This window comes from Thunnus maccoyii, chromosome 19 (genome assembly GCF_910596095.1).
Source record: "Thunnus maccoyii chromosome 19, fThuMac1.1, whole genome shotgun sequence".
Taxonomy (NCBI): domain Eukaryota; kingdom Metazoa; phylum Chordata; class Actinopteri; order Scombriformes; family Scombridae; genus Thunnus; species Thunnus maccoyii.
Genome location: NC_056551.1, coordinates 10,411,948 through 10,438,993, shown reverse-complemented (window position 1 = coordinate 10,438,993; position 27,046 = coordinate 10,411,948). Strand labels below are relative to the sequence as shown.

The 27,046-nt window shown below is 37.3% G+C and overlaps 1 protein-coding gene and 1 long non-coding RNA gene across 3 annotated transcripts in view; both read left to right on the top strand.

Annotated features, from left to right (window-relative positions):
* Positions 1-17,933, top strand: part of si:dkey-247m21.3 (5-hydroxytryptamine receptor 4) — a 57,882-nt gene extending 39,949 nt beyond the window's left edge. Inside the window, exon 5 of one of the 2 annotated variants that reach the window (XM_042395228.1) lies at positions 16,424-17,933. In XM_042395228.1, coding sequence (XP_042251162.1) covers positions 16,424-16,517 — 94 coding nt within the window. In that variant the 3' untranslated portion in view covers positions 16,518-17,933. Of the gene's footprint in view, positions 1-9,766; positions 10,001-16,423 lie in introns of those variants that run through there. The other variant, XM_042395230.1, reaches the window with a different exon arrangement.
* Positions 17,934-25,180: 7,247 nt separating this feature from the next.
* On the top strand, positions 25,181-26,179 carry LOC121886170. Its single transcript, XR_006092681.1, has 2 exons — positions 25,181-25,306; positions 25,458-26,179. It is a non-coding gene; the product is annotated as an uncharacterized LOC121886170 (long non-coding RNA).
* Positions 26,180-27,046: the final 867 nt, after the last annotated feature.

Genomic DNA, 27,046 nt, shown 5'->3' with positions numbered 1-27,046 from the left:
AGCTCTAGTGTGTTTGTGTGTGTGTGTGTGTGTTCATATTTCAAGAGAAACAGTCTGGACTTGCATCAGACTCCCATTTTCAACTTCACAACAGTACAATTGAGCTTCAGTGATGTTGTGAGTGCCAGAAGTCTCTAGTCAATATTTAACTGCTGATCTTGTTTTGGCTTCAGGTGAATCACATACTTGACATCTCTCCGTCTGCTCAAAAGAGAGAAAAATAATGGCTTCGTGTCTGGTGCGGACGATATAAAGGCTCAGTTTAAATCTGAGTGAGCATGTGCGTTTTGCGTAAGTGAGTTCATATTAAATTTGGGGATTGTCAGGATTTGTTTGTTCATTTGTTTTCATTGTTCTGATCACGTGTTTTTACTTTAAAGTCCGTCTGCAGAGCAAATTTGCCTCAAAGGGGCAATGAAGATATAACTCAGTTCAATTCTGTCCAATTCAGTTTAGTTCAGTTTTCTAGGAAACAGTTTGGACGTTGTGTTCTCAGTCAGAGCTTTCCCTGCATGCCAAACCATAAATTGTTGCTTGATGAACCATAAACTGTTTCTATGTGTGTGTGTGTGTGTAAGGAACATCTGATAGCTGGTTAGCAGGTTGGTGCAAGTGTTTTATAGGTTGTAAAATGTACAGTTAGATGTATTTCATGAGTGTGGGAGTGATAGAAACTCAATTTAATGGGCACACAGCAGTACAACAAAAACCTATAAATAATGACACATAACAAAAAAAAGATAATAAATGATCTCTGTCAACCAAAGATGGCAGTTGTAACTGACTGCTGTTTACACGTCCAGTTCCCATTTTTGTGTGAAGAAGGGTTGAATGATCTCCTATTACATATGACACTTTTCCCGGGATTTCTTGCCATAAATGAAGTTTTTCTGAGTGGTTAATGAATGAACAATATGACTATCTGCACAGTGCTCACTTGAGGTTATCAGGGCAATGAGGGAATATCTGTTGCAGACTCCACCTGTTGAATGCTGCTCTGCACTGTGATTTGAGACCTTGAAGACGTTTGTTCAAGACATTTGTTGAACCACATACCTTTTTTTTTTTTTTTTAGATTTTGCACTGTGCTTTTTTCACATTTATTCTATGAAAATATTTTGCATCACAGAGGAACAGTAGACTAAGCAGATAAGTTGATCCAGTTATAGTACTTTAATCATGGTATTTCATGATCAAACTGCACTGTAGTGTTAATGAGGTTTCTGAGAATGCGTCTTTCTTTCTTTCTTTTACATACAATATACTGTAGGAGACAGTTTATTGACACACAAGCACACACTTGACAATATATGATAATCCTGGGTTCTCTGGAGTTAATTTGGTCAAGAATTAACAGTATGTACAGGGGTCTCCTGAGGACTGGAGATGCAGGTTGTGAAATGGATCAGAATTTATTCACTGTCAGAGAATTATAAACTTCTCTGTTTTTTTCTCCCGTATTTCATATTAACTTTAATTTGATTTTGGTAAAAGCCGCAGCTTATTACTGTATTTTGAGACTGACAGTGGCCAAAACATAAGGCAATAAAAGCATGGATGTCTTGGTCGAGGCCAAACAGGGTCACTTCTGTCCACAAATCTGATTAGCAGGTGTCATACTTCCTTCATTATGCTACCTCAGTGTCGGCACACACCGTAACTGATGTTCTCTAGGTTTTCTGTTTATCAGTTCAGAGAGGTTTGATGGTCTATTTTCTCAGTCACACACATTCACATAGTTCAGTTTAGCCCTTTGCTATTAGCCACTGAGCTTCTTCACACACTGTGCTAAAATGCATATCAGATTTCAGATTATCTCCCACTTTACTATGATTTACTGTGTGATGTAAGCCCTCCAATGAAATATACGTTTAAAGAGTTTTTCAAAAAACTTTTCCCCTGAGTGTTGAAAAAGATAAACAGTTTTTCTTAACTCACACATTAGTCATCCAAATGGGTCACAGCCTGATTTCACTCGGAATTTCATCCGTTGGTTTTGAATTCCAATAAAGCTACATGTTTTGGGGTAAAAGTTTCCATAAGCATTAAGCAAAAACAAAAACTGAGACTATCACAACATCTGAAATGTAAAGAGTTCTTTTTTCCAGACTAGATGATGGTGTTTTCAGATGATGGTTAACTTAATGTGTAATACAACCTAATTCAAGCAGTTATGGCTTGAGGAAGTTTTCAGTTTCAAAAACAACTCACTGCTCTCTGAATTGACACTTTGCAGGTTGCAGTCTCATATACAATATCTGTATTTATTTACTTTTTTCATTTTGCTTTTCCTTTCAGGTAATAGAAGGCGTACTGTATTATCTGGCATTTTGCAAAACTTTCCACATGACATTTTTCTGACTTTTTCTCCCATAGATAGAAGTCTTGGGAAATTGTGGGGTGAGAAAATTGCAGAAAATTGAAATCAGTAAGAGTGCGGTCCATCTGGTTAAGTTCTGGTGCATGGCCAGAAAATTTGACAGGACAAAGATTTTCTTTTTCCCTCACAATGACAGTGCTCTCCATTGGCATTTCATTTTGAACAATTTGTACTTAATGTGGCTGCAGCATTCTGAAGCAGATGCTCCAAGAAACCACGGGGTGTTCTGAAACACTGACCGTGATAAACTTGAATATATTTAGAAATTAGTGGCATGCTGTTGATGCATCCTAATTTGGGACAATGGAAGATGACGGACATCTTGAAACGAGGCGTCTCTTCCGCTGTCAGATCTGACATAATCCATCAGCGCTGATGTTCTTCTGCTGCTTTTAAGATACTGAAGGATTTTGCCTACAGACAGTTTCTGACTGCTTCGGCTTTTGCCAAAAGATTGAATCTGGACAGTCTTATTTTTCATACTTAATTTATGGTGACTGACAAGTCTGCGTGTGTTTGACTGACAGAAACATATTTAGACATGCATGTTTTTCGTCTGAGGTGTGCAGTAGTTATCAGCCAGGAGTTCTGCAGTCCTTGGAGCTCGGTCCCACGTTTCTGGTACAGCCAGATAAAACTCTGTGTTAGGCTACAAGTCGATCACTTAATTTTCCTTTAATTGGGTTTTATTAAATAAAAACAGTCTTCATTCTCGGGTATAGATAGATACAGTGACTGGCTATCAGAATGGGAAAAGCGGACTGAATTGCAGTTGGAGACGCATCATGGTTTAAACATCCAAAAAAGACAATTCAGTTGTTTTTGCATGTTTTGCCCATTAACTACAATTGCTGACCATTACCTAAGGCTTTTAGATCGTTTTCCTTTCTTCAAATTAGCCAATGGTTTCTGTTCATATCACTATTAAATGAACAAAAACTAGGACAAAAACATTTGCAGGGAACATTTATAGAAATATTTTGTTATTGCCGTTTGGTAAAGTAAACAGGCTCTAACACATTGGTCCAAATTTTCCTGCAGGCGTTCGTAGTGACCTGTCCTACCCTGTACAGGAACATCTGCATTTGGTATGTTTCTCCATTCAATGTATCAGGTTTTCTCCTTTAATTTGCCACTTGTCTGAATTAGCAATCCAACTTTTTTCTCCCAATTCTGATACCTAAGGTATCTGCCGATACTGAGTCCGATCCAATACAAGCGTTCTCTTTTCCCCAAATATAAAATTTGTAGTGTTTCCTCACTGCATGGAACTCACTGGGATCATTCTTATATAAGTTAACATGAGGCGCATCATGGTTTATACTGTAGGATTGCTTGCTAACAGCGCTGAGCTGCTGTGAGTCAACTGTGATCAGAGCCAATGCTGCAGTCACTCCAGTTTGTCCACAGAACAGCTGAGAGAAAAGGTGTCATACAGCTTCATTACATGCGACTGCTGATCTTTGTCTAACCAATTCAAATGTGCATGGCTTGGCTCAGTCTTTTTTTTAATCTTTTTCCTCTCAAACCAAACTGCCGAACTAATGCTACACAGCTCCTCTATGGTGGTTATGGACCATATTCACACCGTGGTCCCAAAAAGAAGTAAAACTACAACTGTTGGTCAGTGTAACGCTTATGCTAAACTGCTAAACTTCTGTTGTTAGTAAGATGTCACATCAATCCTCATTTTCTGACTGTTACTTTGTGCAGAAAATATACTTTTAGAAAAACTAAATAAATGAATGTATTGTTAATATTGTCAACACTTCCAGTTTTACAGTAAAGGACTATCTCTGTCTTCACATTACTGTGAAGCACATGCAGGAAGTGATGAAAAATTGGTTGTCCCTGAATGCACTAATCGTCCTGACAAGCAGATAAAGCCACATAATTTTCACTGTGATGGTTTGCCTAAATCAAGCAAGTTTTAAGTATCTGCAAATCTGCTTTTTAAGGTGATTTTATATTAGAAAAAAAACAGTCTATCCATTGATAGTAGACCTTTGAAAATAGTTCAAAGTGGAGTAAAATGTGGTATAAGTATCCAAAAGTGAGTGTCAGAAAAGGTTGAGAAATGCTGCTGTGTTATAATCACTGCATCATATTCATCAATGTTTTGCTATGAGTCACAAGAGATAAAGTTAGGTTTTAATGACTGGACAAGGTTTCAAACAGGACAAGTGAATATGTGAATAAAAATGCAAATGAGCGACAAATTAGATCATCTTCCATTTTGCTGCCCTCACACACACACACACACACACACACACACACACACACACACACATATGCAAATGCACACATATACAGTACAGGATTTAAAATTGAAGCAGCATCTCACTATCAGGTGGTTCATCTCTGAGCAGGAAGTGAGCTGGTTTTACTTCAATGGGACAAGGGGATCAGGTCCAAAACTTGGTCAGATGAAATCATTCTCATTCTTCTAACAAAACAAGCTCTGTTTTTAGAAAGGAGGGGATTGTCTTTGTTTTCTTATAGCTAGTGCTTGGTATATGACACGAGTCTGTACAGTTAATACGAGGACCATAGAAGGAAATTTAATTTTAAGCATCAGTATGCATGACTACTTTAAAGCAGATGTGTATTGCAGTTGTTGGCATCAAACTGTGGAAATTTCTACAGAATGAATTAAAGAGTTGTATAAATATCTTTCAGCTCAAGAAAATGTATAAAGAAAGAATAATCAGACTATATGAAGTTGTCAGGTAATGGGTTTCCTTAGTTGATGGTGAATTATTGTGTTTGGCTTTTGATTGTTGTTTTTCTCATGTTACTGTAAGTGTTGGTTGTTAAGTAACTGTAATTGACAGACCATCTACGTCTATTGTTTATTTATGTTTTGAGTAAAGAGCAGGCAAAATAAGATTTTCTTGTTTTCCTTTTCCGTCATGTATAAATTGAGTTGTGTTTTGCTCATGAATCTCTTATCATGCATTACCATGAGTGGAACAAATACATAATGAAAAGAAGTGAAATGAATGATCACATCCGTTGTAAGAAATTCAATATAGACATTTAACCAGAGTGATCAAATCAGAACACCCGCCAGTGTGAAAATAAAAATGACGTTATATATGTAATCAGGACTGCATTGCATTCATTTAGTAAAAGAGAGCCTGTTCTTTATAGGATCTGTTGAAAGATGTGGTGATGAAGTGTCAAGTCCTTGTAAGAGGAGGATTTTCTGTCCTAGAAACCCAGATCATGCTTATAAAAGGGCTGCAGGACACCAGTGTTGCTTAGTGCCAAAGCAGTTTGTGGTGCAGTCCATGTTGTTTTGGTCCACAACTTTATTTTTTTTAAAAAACATTTCTTTGCCCTTTAAATCTAGTTGTAGTGAGTAGTGTCTGATCAGTGTTTTTAATGTTTTTGAGAAACCTAGACACTCCAGTTGAGCGTCCCAGGTCTCCCAGAACATGTTTTGATGTTGGAATGTTGGAGGAATCAAATTTGACTCGGACCTTCATCAATCGTCTGTCACTTTCTCTCTCTCTTGAAATTTCTATTTAATTAGCCTCTGGAGAGGTTGACATGGTTGACCTTTTATTATTGTATGTTTATTTTAGGATTTTGTCGTGTGCGCTTGAAGATGCGTTTGGGTACTGTGTGAATGCTCAGTCTATTGGTCATGTATCTGTTTTAATTATCATGCTCTCTGTTTAAAGGTGATGTTCTGTTGTGCCCCTCGATGTTTCACTCTGTGGTGTTTTCAATCTGTTTGGTCTCAAGAAGAGAGACAAGACTCTTATTACTTGAGGTTTTTGAAAGAAACCAATGCCTCTGACGTTAGATGGACCTGGACGAGGTCAGCAGATACATGTATATCTTATGCATTTATCACCAGGTCAAAACAAATATCAAGGAGGAGGGAGTTATTTGTCTCTAAAAGCATGTAATGTGTTATTAATATGGTTGACTGTCCTGTATTACATCCATAATCTTACATGTCAAAACAAAAACAAATCCAACTAATACATGGCAGCGTGATACCTGGTAAAAAGCTCATATATCATAGCACAGAGGTTACACTTCAGCTTCCTGTTTCTGTGTTTCAGCCTTTGTTTTGTTTTTAGGATCACATCTCTTGTGAAATCAAAGCACAGTATAAAACCATTTTGTTCATGCATGTCAGTTCAGGTGCCAATCACAAACACTCACTGACCGAGGAATCTGAAGCGAGCAGCTGAAGTCCTACTTGGATTTCGGGTCCCAAGTTGCACCTTTCAATCACCCGTTCATCTGTCCAACATTTTTGTTGTACTGGAAATACTAAAACCATACTGGCCCAGATTCCAGGGTATCAGAGTGAATTCACACTGACAATTAGCCAGCGAAATCCTCCCGAGTGTTGGAGCTGTCCAAGCTATGCTTCAGTCTGTACTTGTTGTTCTATTTCTGCTCTCGTGTGGTACGACAGAAATAAGGACAGAGAAGTAAAAGTCTTAATTTATTATTTAAAGTTTCAACTATTTTGACTTTTTTTTCAATTAGTGTTTTAGTCATACATTTACATTTAGATAACAGTTGCATTATTACAATCACATGAACATACATACAGACATATAATATGTCTTTATTCAGGGTCTGTCCAGTCTTTTTGTTAACAACTATAAGAAAAAAAATCTGCAGTCCAGTGATAACATTCAAATCTAGCCAGACCACAAAACACAGAACACAAAAATGTACTCCATTAAATAAATCTTCTCCAGCCGCCCTGTAAGTATCCCACTCATAAGTTACCATAGTTCTTAATACCTCTATCCATTCTTTAAAAGTGGATAAGGTAGATGATTTCCGGTGGCACAGAGTTATCCTACACTCTGTTATCATAGCTAAACTGCACCATGATTTCTGGTTTGACATGGACATCGTCTGGTGTCTCAAAAGAGACATATTGTGCTTTTGATCAAGTGTATTCAAAGTTCTTATTCAAGAAAGAAATTATTTCATCTTACATGTTTGTCTGTTTTATCACAATCGTATAACATTTGCACCAGAGTTCCCAACTTTATATTATATCTCCAACATCTATCATTGTTTCTAAGTTTGCTATTTTGGCAGGAATCCAGTATGATCTATTTAACATCTTATAAAAATAAGTTGTGACGTGAGTAACAATACCATTTTGCAAAAGGTTTTTTCCAGTTATCTTCTGAAATCTCCTGATCTTGGTCCCTTACCCAGCATATTTTAGTTCATGTAATTTTCACAGTTGTGTACTTCTAATATATTCATAGAATTTTGATGCTTTTCTATTTATGTCCTATCTTAAGTGAAAATTTAATTCGCTTAACTGAATTCCAGTTGTACCGTGCAGAATGTGTTCTTTATTTGAGAGAATGCAATGTCTAATTTGTAGAAATCTCCAAAATTCGGAGTTATGAAAATTATATTACTTTTAATTTCGTCAGAGGATCTGAATCCATTTTCTCCCATCACATCATCAAGAGTATGAATACCAGACTTAATCCATTTATCACCAAAAAGACTCTTATCTGTAAACAGTTTCTTAGGTTCATGGCTTTTCTTCCTGCACAAATAAACTTCTCTATCGTCACATTACATGTTTTGAGTAATTAGTAATTATTTTTACCAAATTAAATCTACCAATCAAGGAAATATTCAATTCATTATCCTATTTTTTTTTAATAAAATTTGGGTTTTTGGAATGACTGATAATATGTTGGCTTCCATTATTTTTTTCAGACTTGGTGTTAATTTGATGCATCGATATTTTAAGCCTTCTGGCATCCCTTTAAAAGTTCCATTTTTTTCTGATATATGGAGGGCACATCTTTGATAGTGGCATGGCTTCTGATTTAAACCAGTTAACTGTATATCCAGATATCTCAGAAAATGAGTTTATAACTGAACACATTTCTGGTACTGCAGCTTCAAGGTCTCTAGATATCAATAAAACATCATCTGCATAAAGAAAAAGCTTGTGTTCTTCCTACCTTCTGTCAGGCTAAAGCTAAGGGTTCAAGAAATATGGCAAAAATGTAAGGTGACAAAGGCAATCTTTGACAAACACTACAGTTTAACTTGATTTGAGATGACATAATCCCATTGGTTAATACTGTGGCTGGATTATCATACATTAATTCCACCCACTTCCTAAATAATGGTCCAAATCCAAATTTTTCTAAATTATAAAACAAAAAAGGGATCTCCACTCTATCAAATGCTTTCTCAGCACCTCATGAGAAGGGAACTATTGGCATGTCATAATTTCTTGTCTTCCACATAATATGCAACAGTCTACAAAGATTTTCGGCAGAGCTCCTGCCTCACATAAACCTTACCTGATCCTGATGGATATGTAGCAGGATCTCTTCCAATCTAGTTGCTGAGACTTTGGTGACACATTAATTAGAGATATAGGGCGGTAATTAGCACATTGCTGTGGATCTCTTTCCTTTTTATGCAGTAGTGTAATAATCGCTGACCTCATGCTCTCAGGTAGCCTGACTCTTTGTAGAGCATCTCGATAAGCGACCAATAGCTTGGGGCAAGATCATCCATGAATTTCCAACTGAAATCTACTGAAAACCCATCATTCCCTGGGGCCTTTCCTATCCTGAGACTACCAACTGTTTTTTTGATTCCTTCTATGGAGATATCTTCCTCCAAAAGTGCTTTCTCATCCTGTCTGAGGTAGACAGTTCTTGGTAAAATGACCTCAGTGTGGTTATTTTGACATTTCTATATTAATGAGCAAATTGGAAATAATAACACTGTTATCAATAATAACTCTATTTGTCTGTCTGACTCCATGTGTTCAGGCTGAAATTCTCACAGTAGGCCTTTATGCTTCAGTAAATGGTCATACAGTAGTAAGTTAAAGTGGTCTGAGGTCAGAAACCTCAGATTTAAAGCAGTAAAACCTCCTCCAGTAACGTCTGCTCAACTGGTCAAGGGATTTAAAACTGCAACCTGACGGTCACAGGCTCACTTGTAACACCGATGCCATGATCCTCTGTGTTCCTGTGGAAAAACACACCTTATCTTCCTTCCTCATCAGCGCTCCAACCTCACTACTTAAGCTCCGAAAGTGAGGAGATAAGAGTGAAATTTGATTATTTAATGTCCCCGAAAGATATTAGCACAAAATCAAAGGAACACAAACCTCTCCTCTATCTCATGTTGATCTCACTTGAGGTGACGTCACACATCAGATGATGTTTTCATGCAAGTGACTCGGTGCCTGCTGTACGAGATTGTGGTTTTGTGTTGTGACTGAGAAGGAGACAGGGAATTTGGCAATTGGAGTGGTGTACAAAGTGGAAATGTATCCTATTTCACATGTGCTTCCAGTTGTAAAACTGTTAAGAGGGTTTTTTTTTTTATTATTTCTTGCAGACAGGAAGAAACTGCAGGAAACCCGTCTTTTTATAGCTTTTAAAAGCAACAAGAGGATTGTACCTGAGATTTTTACTCTCACAAAAGACATGGAAGCACAAAAGGCCAAGATTGATAAAGTTGTACAATATGTTCACATGTATTGTGTCTTTGCATGAAATGCTTGTTTTGCAGTGTTTAAATATATTTGAACCGCATCTTAATCAGATGACAGGTATTGAATGTGGCTTTGAAACTTTATTTTTTTAGATCAGAAATCAATTCAAATTAAAAACTGTGCATATATTATCATTGTGATGATAACACTGTCTACCTGGAAATGGTCATATAGTGACATTTCAGGGTCAGGATTTCACAATGCCTTGGGGAAAAGCATCCTTAAAGGTTTATAAAGTTGAAAGTGAACTTGCCTCTGTTAATTAGTAGCTTGTATTTTTTTTTTCTGTGATTTTCTTTTTTTCTATTTTATAAAAGCCAAAAGCCTTTTTTGTCTAATATCCAAATGTCATAGCAAGACCAGTAAGTGGGCCACCATGGGAAGTTTACTGGGAAGAAATGACACAGAACACAATCAACAGCCTGAAGCAGTAGAAACTGTTGACACCACACAGCTAGGAGTAGAGGAAACAGCCAACATAAACAAAATAAATAAATAAATATAGTTTTAAAAAGTCTCATCTGCAATGCTTGCTGTCAGTAAACCCCACCAACCACCACAAATGAATTAAATTCCTTTAAATCAGATCAAGGAAGTCAAATTTCCTGCTTTCTCAGGATCTTTTCCTAAGCATGTAGCCTTTTGAAGCGTGTTTTGATCCACAGCTTCAATTTGTCAGACTGGAATTCAGCCACAGATCAAACTAACTAACAGATAACAGCAAAGCTGGCAGCCTGCAGATGCCAGATGCAGTAATGAATAGTACTATAAGTTGAATATGACCTGCACTGAGCTGTTTATAACTTGCCTTTTTTTTCTGAGAGCTGCTACTAAGCAACAGATTCCCTCAGCTTAAAGATCTTCAGTTTGTGGATTAAAAAAATATACGCCTTATATGTATTTAAAACTTATTGGATGACATTTAAATTACAGCTTATTTTAAAGGCTTAGCTCTCTGTTTTTGGACCAGAGGAAAAACCTGAGGAAAAACCCTGTGATTGAGGTTTGTGTCGATACAGTTGCAGTTTTTTTCTCATAGGATTCAAATAAAAATCAGCTCAGAAACCCTTACCCAAGCTTCCAAAGATGCCAAATTAAAGAATTTGTGACTTAAGAGTTATTTGATTTCTTTGATTCTTTTGTGCAATCAGGATGAAAAAAATGTATTTAAATCCATGGACTACAGCTTGAAATGATTAAATCATTTTTAGCTCAGATGAATGTGGCAAACATGTTAGAAACAAGACAAAGAGACAACAGCCATGCTAGCGGCTCTGTGAGGCTGTACTTAAAGGTGCAGTGTGTAGAGTTTAGTGTCATCTAGCAGAACAGACTTGGCAGAAATGGAATATAATATTCATAAGTATGTTTTAATTAGTTATAATCACCTGAAAATAAGAAACATATTTTTCGTTAAGTTAGACTGAGCCCTTTGTATCTACATAGGTAGCGGGTCCTCTTCCACTGAGCCCTCCATGTTGCACCGCCATGTTTCTACTGTAGGCCAGAATGGACAAACCAAACACCGGCTCTAGAGATGGCCTTTTAGTTTTTTTAGTTAGATACCACTAAATTCTACTCATTGGTCCATTAAATAACATCAGCATGCTAACAAGGTCACAGTGACAATGCTAACACGCTGATATTAAACAGGTATAATGTTTACCATGTTTGCCATCTTCCTATTTGGTCAAAAACCAAAGTATTGGACACATTTAAATTTTGACCTGATAGTGACAGTAGATGAAAAGTTAAGGAATCACCAAAGTTTTTACAGTTCATCATGTGGGGAACATGAACGTGTGTACCAAATTTCATGGAAATTCATCCAATAGTTTCACTAAAACCCACAAATGTTAACGGTGGTGCTACAGAGGAAAAGTCAGGGGATCACCAGAGTCAGAAGGATTTATTGTTTGGGAGCCAGTCATGTCTGTGTGCCAAAACCTCTAGTAGATGTTGTTAAAAATGCTGACCTGTCGGTGGGTCCAGATGATAAATCAGGGGGATTTCATGGCAATTTCTCCAATAGTCGTTGAGATATTTCAGTCTAGACCAAAGTGGTAGACAGACTGACATGACCATTCCTAGAGCAATCCTGCCAGCATGACATGGCTAAAAAGGGAGCTAAACATTGTGCTGTATATCCACCAACAAACAGAGTTTGCTTCAGTGTATGTTAGTCCTGCTGTCCTCACCCCTGCAGTTCACTTCAGGTTCAGTTTATACTGCAGTAACAGAACAGAAACACACATTAGATATTTGAAGATTCCCATGAGAAAAATTAGTAAAACACCACATGACGTTTCTCTTCTCTGTCCTTGTGACCATGCAGGATGCTTTGGTGTTCCCTAAAAGTTTTTATTGTATCATACTTGACAGCTGACAGCTTCATAAAATGTTTCACTGCCCTCAAACTATACAAATCGACGGAAAATCACCAAAATGCACATGTATAGCAAGAGAAATCTTATTTATTTCCCTGTCACCTTTTTTTATCCTCTTTTTTCTCAAGCCGGTTAGTGAAAAAGCAGAAAGCGAGACAGATTAGTGGAAATCTCTGGAGGGACTGAACCACTAAACAGTGTTAGCCCTGTGGTTTCTTCATGAAACTGATGTTATAAGATTTGATTTAACTTGTGGGAAAGTTCCAACACTCCATTTCCCCATTTTTTTAAGTCTAGGAATGTTCAGTTATGAGGGGAAAAATAACTGTTTCAGGGGTTTTTTTAATGCTACAGATGAGACTCAACAAATTGAAGCCACACTGCCTCCAGTTAAAAGCTGCTACACTTAATGTCAGAGGCAAGATATATGCAGTATAGTGAACTAATATATTTAATGTGTATGTGTTTAAGTGTCATACATCATCTGATATGTAGTCAAAACATCTGCTTTGGCCTCACAGATAAGATTTAAGGATAACATGGCTGTGTTTTGCCTACAGTATGAACAATACCATATATGTAAGTACAGCAAAGTGACCTGTATCTCAACTGAATTAGTGAAGTGAATTAATTTGTGGTGATGAGAAGTATAAACAACATCTTTGCTGTACTATATCAGCGGTATATTAGTGCTTTTGGTCAAACTGTACATGATGAATTTGCAAATGTAAATCATTCTTAAGCTGCAGGATGAAGCCTAATCCAAAGCAGTATAAATTTAATGCTGCTACAGTTACAAAGGATGTGGTTTTGATCTTCATCCCCACAAAGATGTTGCATGTAGTTTTCACATAATGCCGATCTCAGGGTCAGATCTTACAGATAAGCAGGGTTTTCTTTTAACTCATAAAGAGCAATAGATGAAAAAAATTCAGCTGCAAGAGGGGCTATTTAAGGATTTCTGCATGACAATTCAATTAAAATAAACTCAATAAACTCCTCAAGGCAGTGGGGACAGCTGTTGTTGGCAGAGGTTTGTTGTTGACTTGGGACTTGTGGCTCCAAAGGGAAGCTGTTGGCTATCGATCAAGTTTTTCAGACTACTATGTTACTAAAGTTGAAGAATGCTTCAGCAGAGAATATGCTATAAATACTTTTGTTCTGCATGCTAATATTCTCATATTTTAGCCGCTGTTTTAATTTAACAGTCTTTTTCAGCATGACTATGTAATATCTGTCCAGGGACTGCAAATGAAAAACAGTCTTTTGGCTAACTGTGGCACAATTACAGCAATGTTTATTAATGTGCTCTGCTCCAGTTAAATAACCCATTAAATCAATAATAAATAACCCAACCACTGTATCAAATTTGTTTATCTGAAAAGCAGGATATGTGCATTTTAGTCTCAGATAAACTTTACTCTTCACCAGTGAGTGGTGTTAAATCAAAAGCAAAGACTGAACTCCAAACTGTCTTAAACATAAGTTACTGAGTTAAACTTTTGAAGAAAAATGTTTGGTGACGTTACATGCTTTTAATAAACGTAAACTCCTGGCGACTCAAGCTTGATTAATGTTTCTTTGATTATGTTTAGGGAACTAAAAGCACTTGGTTAGAGATAAGGAAAGACTGAGGTCTTGGTCCAGTAGCAGGCAGTAGAAGGCAACTTAAGTCGAGTCCAACTTGAAGCAAGAGATAGATCTTTTCCCATCAGTCTCTGATTTTTACACCCAACCATCCACCCCGAGCTCCTCCTCAGGACTTTTCACTAGGTATAAGAGGGTCACACTTCCCGCTTTGGAACAAAATGTTGCCAGTGAACCCTATCCAGGCCACAATTACATTACCTTCAAAATGTATTGCAAATACACATTAGTGATACGTAAATGTAATTGCGACAGCATTGGAGTTTTGAGGAGAAGTTTCTGACCTCAGACTCTCATTCCAAGTTTATTTGTAATCTGGCCTGTTTCCCTGAATTTCCTCCTCAGTATTTCAGGGTGGTGTCGTCTATTACTAATCCCTACCCCGGTGGCTGTTGGGGAAACTCGTCCACAACTATGTGAATGACTGACTGACTGACTGACTGACTGACTGACTGGCAGGCAGGCAAGAGAGAGACAGAGAGACAGAGCTGTTTGGACAGTAAACAGACTCCCAGTACAGAAAACACATAAAACAGAGGAGCAGAAGTTACAGAACATTTGTGTTTATCTTTCCCTCGTCGCCTCCTCACCCACCTTGGAGATGCCTCCACATAGAACTCTGTGTGTGTGTGGTGAATTATCTGATAACAACTCACTAAACATGAGGTCTTACCAGAAGGATTCAACCCGGACGTTTTCCAGTAGGTCCTTGCTCGTGAGGTCCTACAGTCTTCACACAGAAGGAAAAGTTTCCTCCAGAGCCACTTCAGGCTAGTGCAGGGTTTCTGAATTTTACTGAGATGTAAATTTAAATAAAGAGTAATTTATAGTTTAACCAAAGGCACACTGGTGGAAACACTCATTACTCTCCATTCTTTCAGTGGGACATTCAAATGTTTAGCATGTTCTAAACCACCAGCAAAATGGTCATCCCTGCAACTATGAGGAATTTGAGTCACAATATTTTGAGAGTTTTGTAAAGCTTCCATGCAACTTCGTAAAATGCATAATTGACTCTTGTCACTCTGATACTAATTTTTCTTCCTAATATATTACATTACTATCACTGAATATGAGTTTGGAAGAGGAAGTAATTATCAGTTCAAAAGTGAACATCTTCCCTCTATCCATAATAACCATGCAGTGCATTGTAGATTGCTTGTTTTCACTCATATAGGTTGGTCAAAATTGAAACATTATTTCACCTGTAGAGGGCAGAATAGTATGATTTGTGGTCAAGAAGATTTGCACAAAATTAGTGTTAATGAAATTTTAAAGTTAGTGAATATATATATATATATATATATATATATATATATATATATATATATATATATATATATATATATATATATATATATATATATATATATATATATATTTCAAATTATTCCAATGGCATGAATCTTTGTTTTTGGAAAAAAAGAGAGCAAGGTGGGAACTTCAGCCACTGAAGGTCAGCAAATACAAGATGTTCAACTAGTGTTAAGTTGCTCTTTAAGTAGACCAATAGAGGCTATAGAGGGTATTTACAGTGATATAAGACACCACAGAGTGTGTCTGCTAAACTAACTGATATGATTTTGTAGCTGTAAGGCACAGCTTTCAGGATTTTCATGTTTTTTCAAACTTCATTTTCAGTCTCACATTAGTGGTTTTAGATAACTGGGTTATACTGGACTTGTTTACAGTCAGCGTGACCACTGGTGGAAGAAAATCTAATTTTACCACTCCAATTGGAATACAAAACTAACAGGCCAATATCTGATCTTTAGTAAAAGGTCAGTATTAGCTCAATGTATTTCAAAATGTCAATATAATCAATATGTACTTACTGCTTTTTTGTCACAATTCCCATGTTTGTGTGTTTTCTTCCAGAACATCATGGATAAACATGTATTCAGATTATAAACAAATGCATTTTGCTTTTGTTTTCTTGAGCTCAATCCAGCTGCTTGTAAATAGACCAGTGAAAATATACAGTACACTGACTAAATCACCAATTATTATTCATTTTTGCCATGTTATGTATTTTTATATTGCTACTTTAAATAAACTGCTGCACTGCAAAAACAAATTCCATACCCTCTTTTTACCATTTTAAACTATTATTATCTGCTTGTATCCTATTTCTCATGTCTCCCTCCTCTTGCTCCCCCATGCAGAGGACTCTGGCACCTACTTTGAGAAGAATGTTGACAACGGTTCCCAGTCGCTCTTGTCTTATTTCCCATGCCTCTTAATCTTCTGTTCCCACTGACTCTGCCACAGAAACTTATTTCTGCCAGCAGACCTGTGTTGCAACTTTGACTGCCTTGACTGAAACCTTCCCTCCAAACCTTTTCTTACATTCAGACTATTTAATTTATTTTTTAATTTGATTGTTAAAGCAGAATTTTTGTTCAGGAATTGCCTGGTTTAACACTTAACTAAAATTCACTAAAGACATCTTTGTCTCTCTTTCAGATTGTCCTTCCTGCCAAACCGGAGCTACAGCGACAACGGACGCACGATACTGGCCAACGAGCAGGAGTCCCAGGACTCTCTAGGGACACTATGAGGATGACTTTGCAGTAGGAGGCCTGCGATGATGTCATCTAAGCAATGACAGAGGCAGGATGATGTCACCTTACTGATGACGGAGCTGTGATATATTCAGATGTGGAGGACCTTTGAGACTTCTCTGTGAACAGTCTGCTGTGATCAGACCTGACTCTTCCAATTATGAGGATGTTGTCTTACCAGGATATCCACTCTATGATTCAGCTTCATCATTACTTTTTTATATATGTTGATGCTGCGGGGTAATCCAGAGGTTAGTGGGACTATTGCTGGGTGCAGAAAGTCAAATCTGACTCTAAATTAGCAAAATTAAGCATATAGACTACGTGTGTCCATGGACAGACACACCACCAAGATGTTTCCAGGTGCACCCTCATTTTAAAATCCAAAGAACTGTTCTGGTCAGTCAAACATCTGGATCATGGGATGTAAAGATCAAGTCAGCAGTTTCAAATCAGAAAAAGGAGCTGACTACTAACCGAACTCTGGCTATCACAATGGGAGATGTCTCCTCTGCTTTTAAACCTCTTTGATGACATTCCATAACATCTTAAAGCTGGCATCTTTTTGTGCCATGTTTGTAAAGGAGAAACAAGTTAGAGCTTACTGCCAGCCGGTCTTACAGGTGACTGCAGGTCCTACTAGATTACAGTTCACTTTGTTGTAAAACTATTTGTATGCTTACATTTTATCAGCATCAATGATATTTAAAGGGGACCTATTATGCTCATTTCCAGCTCTATATTTTTGTTTTTGGACTCCACTAGAGTAACTTTGCATGATTCACAGTTCAAAAAACTCCTTATTTATCTTAAACTGGCCCTTTATGCAGCCCCTCAGTTTAGCCTCTGAGCCCTCTCTATTTTGCTTTCCAGAGGCTGCCGAGAGGCAGCCATATCAGAGTTGTGTTGAGTTACTGCCGATGAAAACTCAACATTTCCTGCTTTACTGCTTCATATTAAAAGCGTTTAAATGACTAAATAACAGGAAACTTTTATTGTGAAGAATTTGCAGGAAATTAAACGTGTTCATCACAGGTTGACACAACAAGATACAGAGATATTTGGAGCTATTTGTTCAGCAGATGAGAAATAATGCAGAGAGGAATAGTACAAGCAGAAACAGGTACAGTGATGATGATGTTTGATGATGAGCTGCAGAAGACCAGCATACCTCCAAGAGGGTAACAACTTATTTTACTTTGCTGTGCTGTGTAATGGAAAAACACTCACAGTATGCCAGCTCAACTCAAGTCATCACCCAGCGTGACTACCCCCAAAACAATGGAAAAATGCCATGTTAGTGGAGCGGAGCAGTGAACTTGTGTGCTGTGCGTCAATCAAATGACCATTTAAAGAAATCTGTCACAAGGTGACATCCACTAAGGCTGAAAATAGAAAAAAACGTTCAGCAGTCTGAAGCCTGTGCTTTTTGCTCACAGGGTTTACTTCTACATAAGTTTACCTCGTTATTTGACACTTTGACCATGTTTAATATGAACATCCGACATTGTAACATTATATATGCAGTGTTTCCCCTAGTTTGACTGCTTTGGGGGTTGGGGGGGTGCTGACCAAAACTCAGGAGAGACCCAGCAGCCAGACATTTTGTCCGTTTAGGAGTGGCTGAGACTGACACTAAAATGAGAATAGCTGGTCTGCCTAAAAGGTCAGTCCATATCAAGTGAACCTGGTCGGTTACACTAACCCATTGTCGCTAACTTCTGGGCTAACCTCCTTGACTTTTTCAGCAGTTGGGGAAACAACAGACGAGACTTTTCTTGGTCTGTTGAAGCTGCAGGGCTTAACTGACACACTGTAGCCTGTACTGTACATTTACTGCCAGATTGACAATTTACTGCTAATCTTTTCTTCTGCTCCACCCACATTCGACATCACTTTTCTGACGCTCGCTCTACTTGCTCAACCACACACTCGCTACGCACATACATTATGCACTGCCCTATTCCTTAACAGAGCTACAATACTCTTATAGCAGTACCTTTCACATAGATGTCCTTTAAAGAATGAGGAGAGGGAGGATTCTGGAATTTGATGCACTCGTGTATGACTCAAAGCAATCCCACGATAACATAGGGTGTTATCATGCTCGCACAGTGTGCGAGTGAAAATCATTAGTAGCCCATTGATATTAATGATCATGTGAAATTTTAGCAGCGGCGCTCAGAATGAATATAGGGGAAACACTAATATAAGACAAAAAATAAGGAAAAGCATAATAGGTCCCCTTAAATATGACTCGAAGACAGCACTCTGAAACTGCTGGATGCAACTTCACAAGTGGACGTTTTTATTCTTATCCACCATTTTATATTGTTTGGAAAAGCTGTAAACAAAATTCATGTACTGAGCAGAATTAGAAATGGACATCATGGTTTGTGATGAAATACAGCATCATAAAAACGTGGTAATGAAATACTTCCCTAAAACTTTCATGGTAAATAAGTTGAGTTTGAGTTCCAATCAGTGGCACCTGATTATGATGTCATGTTGGTTTTGTAAAAAACTAACTAACTTAAAGCTTGTGGCATGAATGTGTACTGTCCATGACAGAACTGTTCCCACCAGGAAAGGATCATACTATATGAAGGACACACAGCTTGAAACAGGAAGTAGTATTACACATAGTGAATAAACAAACATTTTTGCACACAGCCACAACATGACCACATGAAAACCTCAGAAGTAGTTTGGATTCCACCGACTAATAGCTACATGTGGCCTCTCATCAAATGTCAAATGTTTCTTGTTTTTCTTGGTCCCACACTGTGGAAACTGAACCTGCAGCTGGATGGAAGCAGCTGGAAATCACCATGACACGGTTGAATGAAATGGAAATGATCCTGTCACAGATTCATTTACCCAATTTGGCTTTAATCCTGAGACTAAACTTGTTAAAACCAATATGTTGTGCTGTAGAACATGTGATAACAGATCCACTGAAGGAAGAGTAAATTAATTTCACAACCTGTCTCGTCTGCTCTGAGAATGACTGAGCTATTTATTTTTCATTGTATCACCCTGTGACATGATTATAAATATTCAGCAACATTACAATTTATACATTTTGTTTTTTGTTCATTTTGTTCTTAAATGGGCAATTGTGTTTTTAAAGACTGAATTGTTTTTTTTAATCCTGATAAACTCATCACATCTTTGCAGATTTCTTTCATAAATACCTAAATGTCAGTTTACAATCACAATTTCACTCACTGTACATGGTAATAAATCAAAAAGGCACAATTTCTCAACTTTTTTTACATTGAAATTAATAAAGATAAAAAACAAATTAGAAATGAACATATAAAGCACCAATTAATGAAATAAATAACTTGATATCAGTTGTGGTCCTCAAATCCAATATTGTTTTTCCTGCTACATTATTAAATGTTCAGTTGAAACCATTGTTACAAATCCCTTCAGTAAAGGAATCTGCATTTCAGTTCATGCGCATTTCCCTATTATTTTAAAGGCTACAAAAAATAATTAAAACTGGTTAATTTTGCACTGACACACACGTTATGCAGCACTTTCTGTTGGTGTCTCCACAGTGAACTTTCCTCTACATGAGGAGAGTTACACTAAAGCAATGGCTGTATGTTTTCCTAAATAGAGATGATAAGCTCATTTACAACAAGGTGAATGTTGAGATCTAATGTCACTAAAAACAAAGAATAAAAACTTTGTCTGGGTGTTAAAGTTGATTGAGGGATAGGATGTGTTTTAAAGCTGCATTAAGTGATTTCGACCACTAGAGGGCAGAAAGACTCCAAAACAAATTTACAGAAGCACAGCCCAGATGTTGAATTGGAGTTATGTTTCTGGTCGATATTCAATCTTATTTTAGCTTTTATTTGGTCTCTACCTACTCCTAAGAAAATATCTGAGTGTTTTGATTGGCTACCTGCTCCATTTTCTTCACTAACCACACAGTTACAGTCATTTGCTCCAAAGGTAAATCAAAAATGCCTTTACAACACAGGCTTAACTCCCATTCAATGTTTGATACTCACACTCTTTGTGTATCGCAACATATTTTGGAGATCAACATACAGAGGTGTTAAATCAACTCGACCGTCTGCTTTTTTTTGTCACTGATACCTGCATTTTAATTTCTCAAAAAACAGCAGTTAACTCATCATCTTTCCATTTATTTTATTTTCAAAGCACAACTGCAATGTCCAGCTTCAAAGATAAAATGATGTCTTGCTACTATGTGACAACATTTGATAGTCCACTGTGCCCTGTATTTCATGTTTATTGTGTGAGATGGAGGTTACAAATAAACAGAGAATATGACAATGTTTTGATTCATTTCTCAGCAAATAGTGGCTTTTTCACACATTCAGCAGACATAGAGCAGCATTAGCATTCATTTGGCGTTCTGTTTCTGGCCACCTGAAATGCAAGTCCAATACTGACTCTTCTTTTTTCTCTGTTTTGCTCCACACCAATTCCCAAAAGGAAGTATCTGGCTTTTTAAATGCAGCACTATGTTCATCAGCTAGTTGCTAACTTTGTCCATCTGTTTTTTTTTTTTTGTGGCATGTACAGTGGGTTTATCAGAACTTTTTCGCTGAAAACAGCTGCCCGCTTCTGCTGGAAATATTGTTGATTCAAGCAGTGGCGGTGAACCAAAATAGTAAAGTTGTGGCCCCTAAAAGTAAAACAATAAACTGAAAGAAATACTCCGTATAGCTGAGAGTGATAATTCCCTGTGGGCTTGTACTACGAGCAACACCTCTCACATGTAACATAGTAATTTTGATCCATTGTTAGTATAAAATATGGAGTAGTGCAGCTTCAAGGTTTCTCTTCATTTTAAAGTTCATCCAGTTCAACCAAAAACACAATGAAACTTGAGCTTGAATTTTCATTCGATCTTGGAAAAAGCAGACAGAGATAAAAAATTTTATCACAAGGCCCACTTGTTTTTTCCAGAGCTTTCAGCACATCGCGTTGCCTTCATCAGCACATAACGTGATGGTTAAAACCATTTCATACATCAAACCATCATGACTGCTAAAACCAAGCTATAACTAAAGTCTAAAACCAAATAAGTGGACTTTTCTTTCAGTCAAACAACACTTGTTTCAGTGTATTTTGCTTTGTTTTATGGAGCCAAAAGTGCCCAAAAACCTTATATTTCAAATATGTATGTATACAAATGTAATGACAGACTATAATTCAAAGAATTCTGTATGAACAGTGTCTTTTTTTCTACATGGAGATAGTTACTGAACTACTGAGACCTAGAGTGGTCATAGAGAAAAAAAAATATTTATCGAGAACATGTTTTTCTACACTCCAGGGATCCATAGTGGACATACTTTGGTATGGTAGGTTTTTTTAGCTGTTCACACTTACAGTAGATCTGTGGATTAGTATATATTCTGAAAAATAAGAGAAAAGTGACTAATCATAACAGTCCAGTCCTGCAGGTTACATTTAAAATGCTAAAAATCGTAAAAGCAACACACACATCAATACATTTGCACAGTAATAACACTGTGTCCTTTCGTGCTTATCATATCCTCCAAAATTCATTTTGTGATCACCTGGAGGGGCCCAACTTCCATTTTGAGAATGACTTCACCCATCAAATATGGTGAATACTCACATTTCTTTATTTACGCAGATACATTTTCCCCATTTTAGGAAGGTGGAAGACTATTTTAGTCTTTGTACAGTTCTGTTGATGATTATCACATCATAACTTGAGCTGCGTGAAGTGCTCCTGTCTTCAAAAGAAAACAAAAGTATCTCTAATATTGCTCTGTGTGGGCCTGAAACATATTTTTAACAAGACTTTATTATTGTTGGTGGTGGCGGGCGGTGATTATACACAAAGCCCCCCATTAGTAACGGCAAACACGATTATCCCAAATCATTCCCTCCGCCGCCGAGAACAATCTTTGAGCTGATTTGCTGGGTTGATTGGCGCTGACCCCAAATCTGCTGGCCATTAACCAATTAGGGAAAATCCAGAGGAGGAATTCATTATTCTGTGAGCCCTCTCAAAAGTCCTGGCTTACATGGATTCACCGTTAGAAGCATGAAGATCTCAAGGCTTTGTCTCATCGCACAGCAGTGCCAAAACTGGACTTGGGTTTTCTAAAAGCATCTTGACTAAGACTAAGATCAACACAAAATTATTTTGAACCCCATGCGCAACAGATCCAATATTTTATCCTTCTATGGGCCGCAAGAAATTATTCATCTGAGTTGCAACAAGAGATGTTTTTTGTTCCTGTGTGACGCCAGCCTAATCTGCCTCTCCATCTGAGGTGTCCATTGAAAAAACAATTTGCTCAAGGATTTAAAATGTGATTTTTTTTAAAAAAAAATAAAGCCTTCCAGGGGTTTTATTGCTTATCTTCTGCCATGTGGAGGTAAGAGGTCAGCCTGAAGACCAAAGCAGAAACCCTGAGGCTGGTTAAGTTCCTAGCTCTAGGACAGTTTAGAAGAGCAGACACAATACTGATTTTATTTTTGTGAAATTGACATGCAAGGGTGTTTGATGACCTGGTGAAAAGCGTGAAAACACAGTCCTTCTTTGAAGGCCATACAGACAAAAAGCCCAACAAAATGGGCTGTTATCACACCATCTACAGGTCAGTATTTTATCCAGACTATACCTACCTAAAGCTACAACTGAGTAGCATGTGAAGGACCATACCATACCTTACGATTGAGACTGTTCATCGATCCTATGCCTACTTGGATAAGTGAAAAAAAGTCCCCCTGCACTCAAAAATGTTCCTACAGTTGGATGTTTGAGCTTCACGGTGCAGAATAATCTATGTGCTAAAGTTTGACGTTAGAAGACTGTTTTCACATTCATCTGCTGAAAGTGGAAAGTTTCTCTGTGCTCATCTTAAATCTGATTTTCAGGCATGTACTTAATGAGAATCACAACTAGTTTGAGCCAATCGTGGTCCAGTATTCAACTTACACAAGTGCACATACACTGAGAATGGACTCAACAGTGAAGTGGGAGACATCTTGTGTCCAGCAGTTAAATTTTTGAAACTAAAAATATTTGCATATTCATAGAGTCTTGATTTTTCAGTGAGGGAGAAGGAGTACGTCACTTTAAGAATTTTTAGTTGACTAAACTTTTTTTGTGGGAAACCCCTATCAGGCACAATTATTCATAAATTATTTAAGTTTTTTTATATGTCTTAAAACATGTATGGAGGGGCTCTTTAAATAAAAATCCCACCTATATCCATTAGAGCATCAACATGTTGACAAGGTACATCACAGCTGTGACCCACATCCTGCTTGCAAATACTGTGGAACCACCTTGACAGTGAATAATGCAATAACACACAGCATAGATACTGACTGTGTGTGTGTGTATGTGCGTGTTCAGTTATTAGATTGCAGAAAGAAAGCAGCATCAGTTGCTGTAATAGCAGTTCCAACATTATCATCTCTTTACTATACCACCACTAGATGTAGCTGCAACACTAGAAACTCAAATTGGCTTTTGTTGTTGAAAGTGTTCAGGTTGACAGTGACTTCATATTGTGGAGACAAAGTTGCAGCAGAAGGTCTTTTTCACAGAAGTCAGTTTCAGGGTCCTGGTATTGTACATACTAGCTCACTGTCACACTGTCCTGACTAACTCGGACACCTAAATAAAAGAGAGCCATCGTTATCAGTAACAACTTTGCTTTTCTTACTATGACAAGTCCAAATGTCTGCTGTGAAAATGTTACATTTATATTCCCCCTACATTGGACTATACCATAATCTTACTGCACATCTGCGGAAATGACCCGAGTCACTATGAGTCAGTCACCCAGAGCCTGCTGAATCCGCCAGGGGTGAACCATTGATGGTATATAAATATTTTTGTACACTCAATGGGGTGAACGAACACTCGTCTACTGATTACAGCCTAATCAGTAAACACCCTGACTAGTACAAATAAATTCATCTGATATTTCTCTTGGAGAATGTTGGTGATTTGAATATGTGTTTGATGGCTCAATACTTGAATTAATAGGCTGATTTGATGCTCATGTTCGGACATTAATTTAAGCATCCTTACTAATTAGCTAGCTAGCTAGCTGATTAACAATGTTTTATGTAAACAAGTGAAGCAAACTAGCTGATGTGGTGTTGTCAGGTTTGATGGAAGTTGATGCAGTGGGATACAGCGTGCATGTGATTTTTGGCTTAAGAAACTAAAACGTTGCATGTTCATCTCGTTATAAAGACCTGACACACGACTCTTTTGTTTAACACACACTAGCTGCATTGACTGCCAACAGACTGATAAAAAAAAGAGGAAGCGGGAAGAAAGCAGAAAGTTTTTAGCAAAATTGCCAAAGGTAACAACCTTTTCCTACTGAGGATACTAACATCACTAAAGTGCTGTGTTCATTCTCCATGATAACTATGACTATGATGAAGATGGCGATACGGATAATCAAAAACTACTGAGTAGCAATCACCCTAAGATTCCCTCCATATATTCCCCACCCACTAAAGCTGAGTTGATTATTGGAGAGAAAGCAAGAACTCAACCAATGTAAATGAAAAAATACATTCAAGGTAGGGTAAGAGAAAGACAAAGAGAAAATTTCAAACAATATTATGTTTATTATTTTTGTGTCTCCATAATTGACCTCTTATTGTCTTGTGTGTTTTTTTCTCAATTTAATAGCACAAGATAGAAGACAGAAGGCCATAAACAATTCAATTTGGGGAACAGCAATCAGGTCCAGTAAGGAGATTCTATCAGAAAACCAAGGTAAATGATGACAACCAATACAGGTCTCCCATATGAATGAACAATAAAGTACAATATTATCGTACAGAGATCATACTGTTTATGAAAATAAGATTTTACAGTGGGTGCATTTGTCAAACTGAATATGTTTGTTGTGGGGTTTTTTTTACAGATGCAATTCCCGATGTCTGGACATTATTATCGTGTGAAGACTGGTAAAGAGAAGAAGTTATAAATAGGTCTTACTGAAGGATTGATAAAGGGGGAGAACAAGGGATGTGGAGGGCCCCATGCCTGTGTTTGCCTTAGGCCCCAAAATGACTAAATCCACCCCTGAACCATAACTGTCCTTTATTTTTTTGGATTTATGTTGCTTTGTTTTATGATTTCTACACATTTTATACTTATTGTGCTCTATACTGCCCTCTTCACCACTGAATCATTTTATTGTTAAAACTTAAATGGTTTATCTGCACAAAAACAGCCTAAAAAATAGTAAAAATATTTTTCCTTACAACTTCTCTGCATAGCACAAAAAGTGCAAATCAATCAACAGTAAACGCTTCAGTCCTTCAGACTTTCAATAGTTCTTACAGATTCCTGGTTTCGGCTCAGTTAAATATCCAGGCACAGGTGCCATCAATGACCCATCAGGTCAGTTGGAGTGTACATGGAGAAACTGGAAAGAAAGAAAGAAAAAAACTATTTCCAACACTTTCTTTTAGTGTGTTATATAAATGATCTTTTTCCTTACTCCAATGATTGTTCATTGCGGATAAGCTGTTAAAATATTTGTTAAAAGCATGCTACATCCTGCACATCCTGCAATATATAGCATGAGAAGAGCAACCAACTTAAAGTTAATGATTAAAGATTTTTTGTCTGTGAAACCAACCTTGTATTTTTTTGTTTTTTGTACGCAGTTGTTACATATGGATATTTTTTCTGCTTAACTAACAAACCGCAGTAGTTACTATTTTTTTCTTTTTGCTGGTGACATTTTAACTAAAACATAATTATTTTGTTAGTCTATTAAGTCTACAAGGGAGATGTTCTGTAATAATTACACTCCAGATAGGAACACCTCAAAAAACAGGCTGCATTGACACTCCTGCAAACCCACATGTGGGTGATGTTCCCTGAATGAAAAAAACAAACAAGACTTCAGTCAACACTTTCACAATCTCCCATAGAATCAATTGGACAAAATGTGTCTGAATAAAGATGCTGTGTGTGTATTTGATACCATTCGCAATTTCACAGTTCAAGTTAGGTTTGGGTTGCAATTAAGATATTATAACATGATCAATAAAGGTCACAGGTTGTGTCTGAAAATGAAAATGTGTGATTTCCTGTAGTAGATTTTTTTTCCCCTCGCTGTTTTGGTTCTATTATTTAACCATCATGAAGCACAATGGAAAGACAGAGGTTTATGGCACCGGTGAGTATGACTCATGTGTGAAGTGTGCTCTACTGAGTCAACAGAATGCCTTTTTAACCTTCTTCTAAGACTCAAACTGAGTCTTTAACTTTCAGTGAGCAAAGACTCAACAGCAGGTATTTCATGTGCGTGACTTTTCCTTTGTTACAGCTAATCCTCCTTAAACATTTACATTCCTGACAGGTAAGCCATTGACTCTCAACTCAAGGAGTTAATAAGTAGAAGAGGGGCCCCTTGAATAAACTCTTGTGCACTGTGTTCTTGTAATCCTTGAGGAGGATGATGTCACGGTGTTATATTAGGACACAACTTTGGATTTC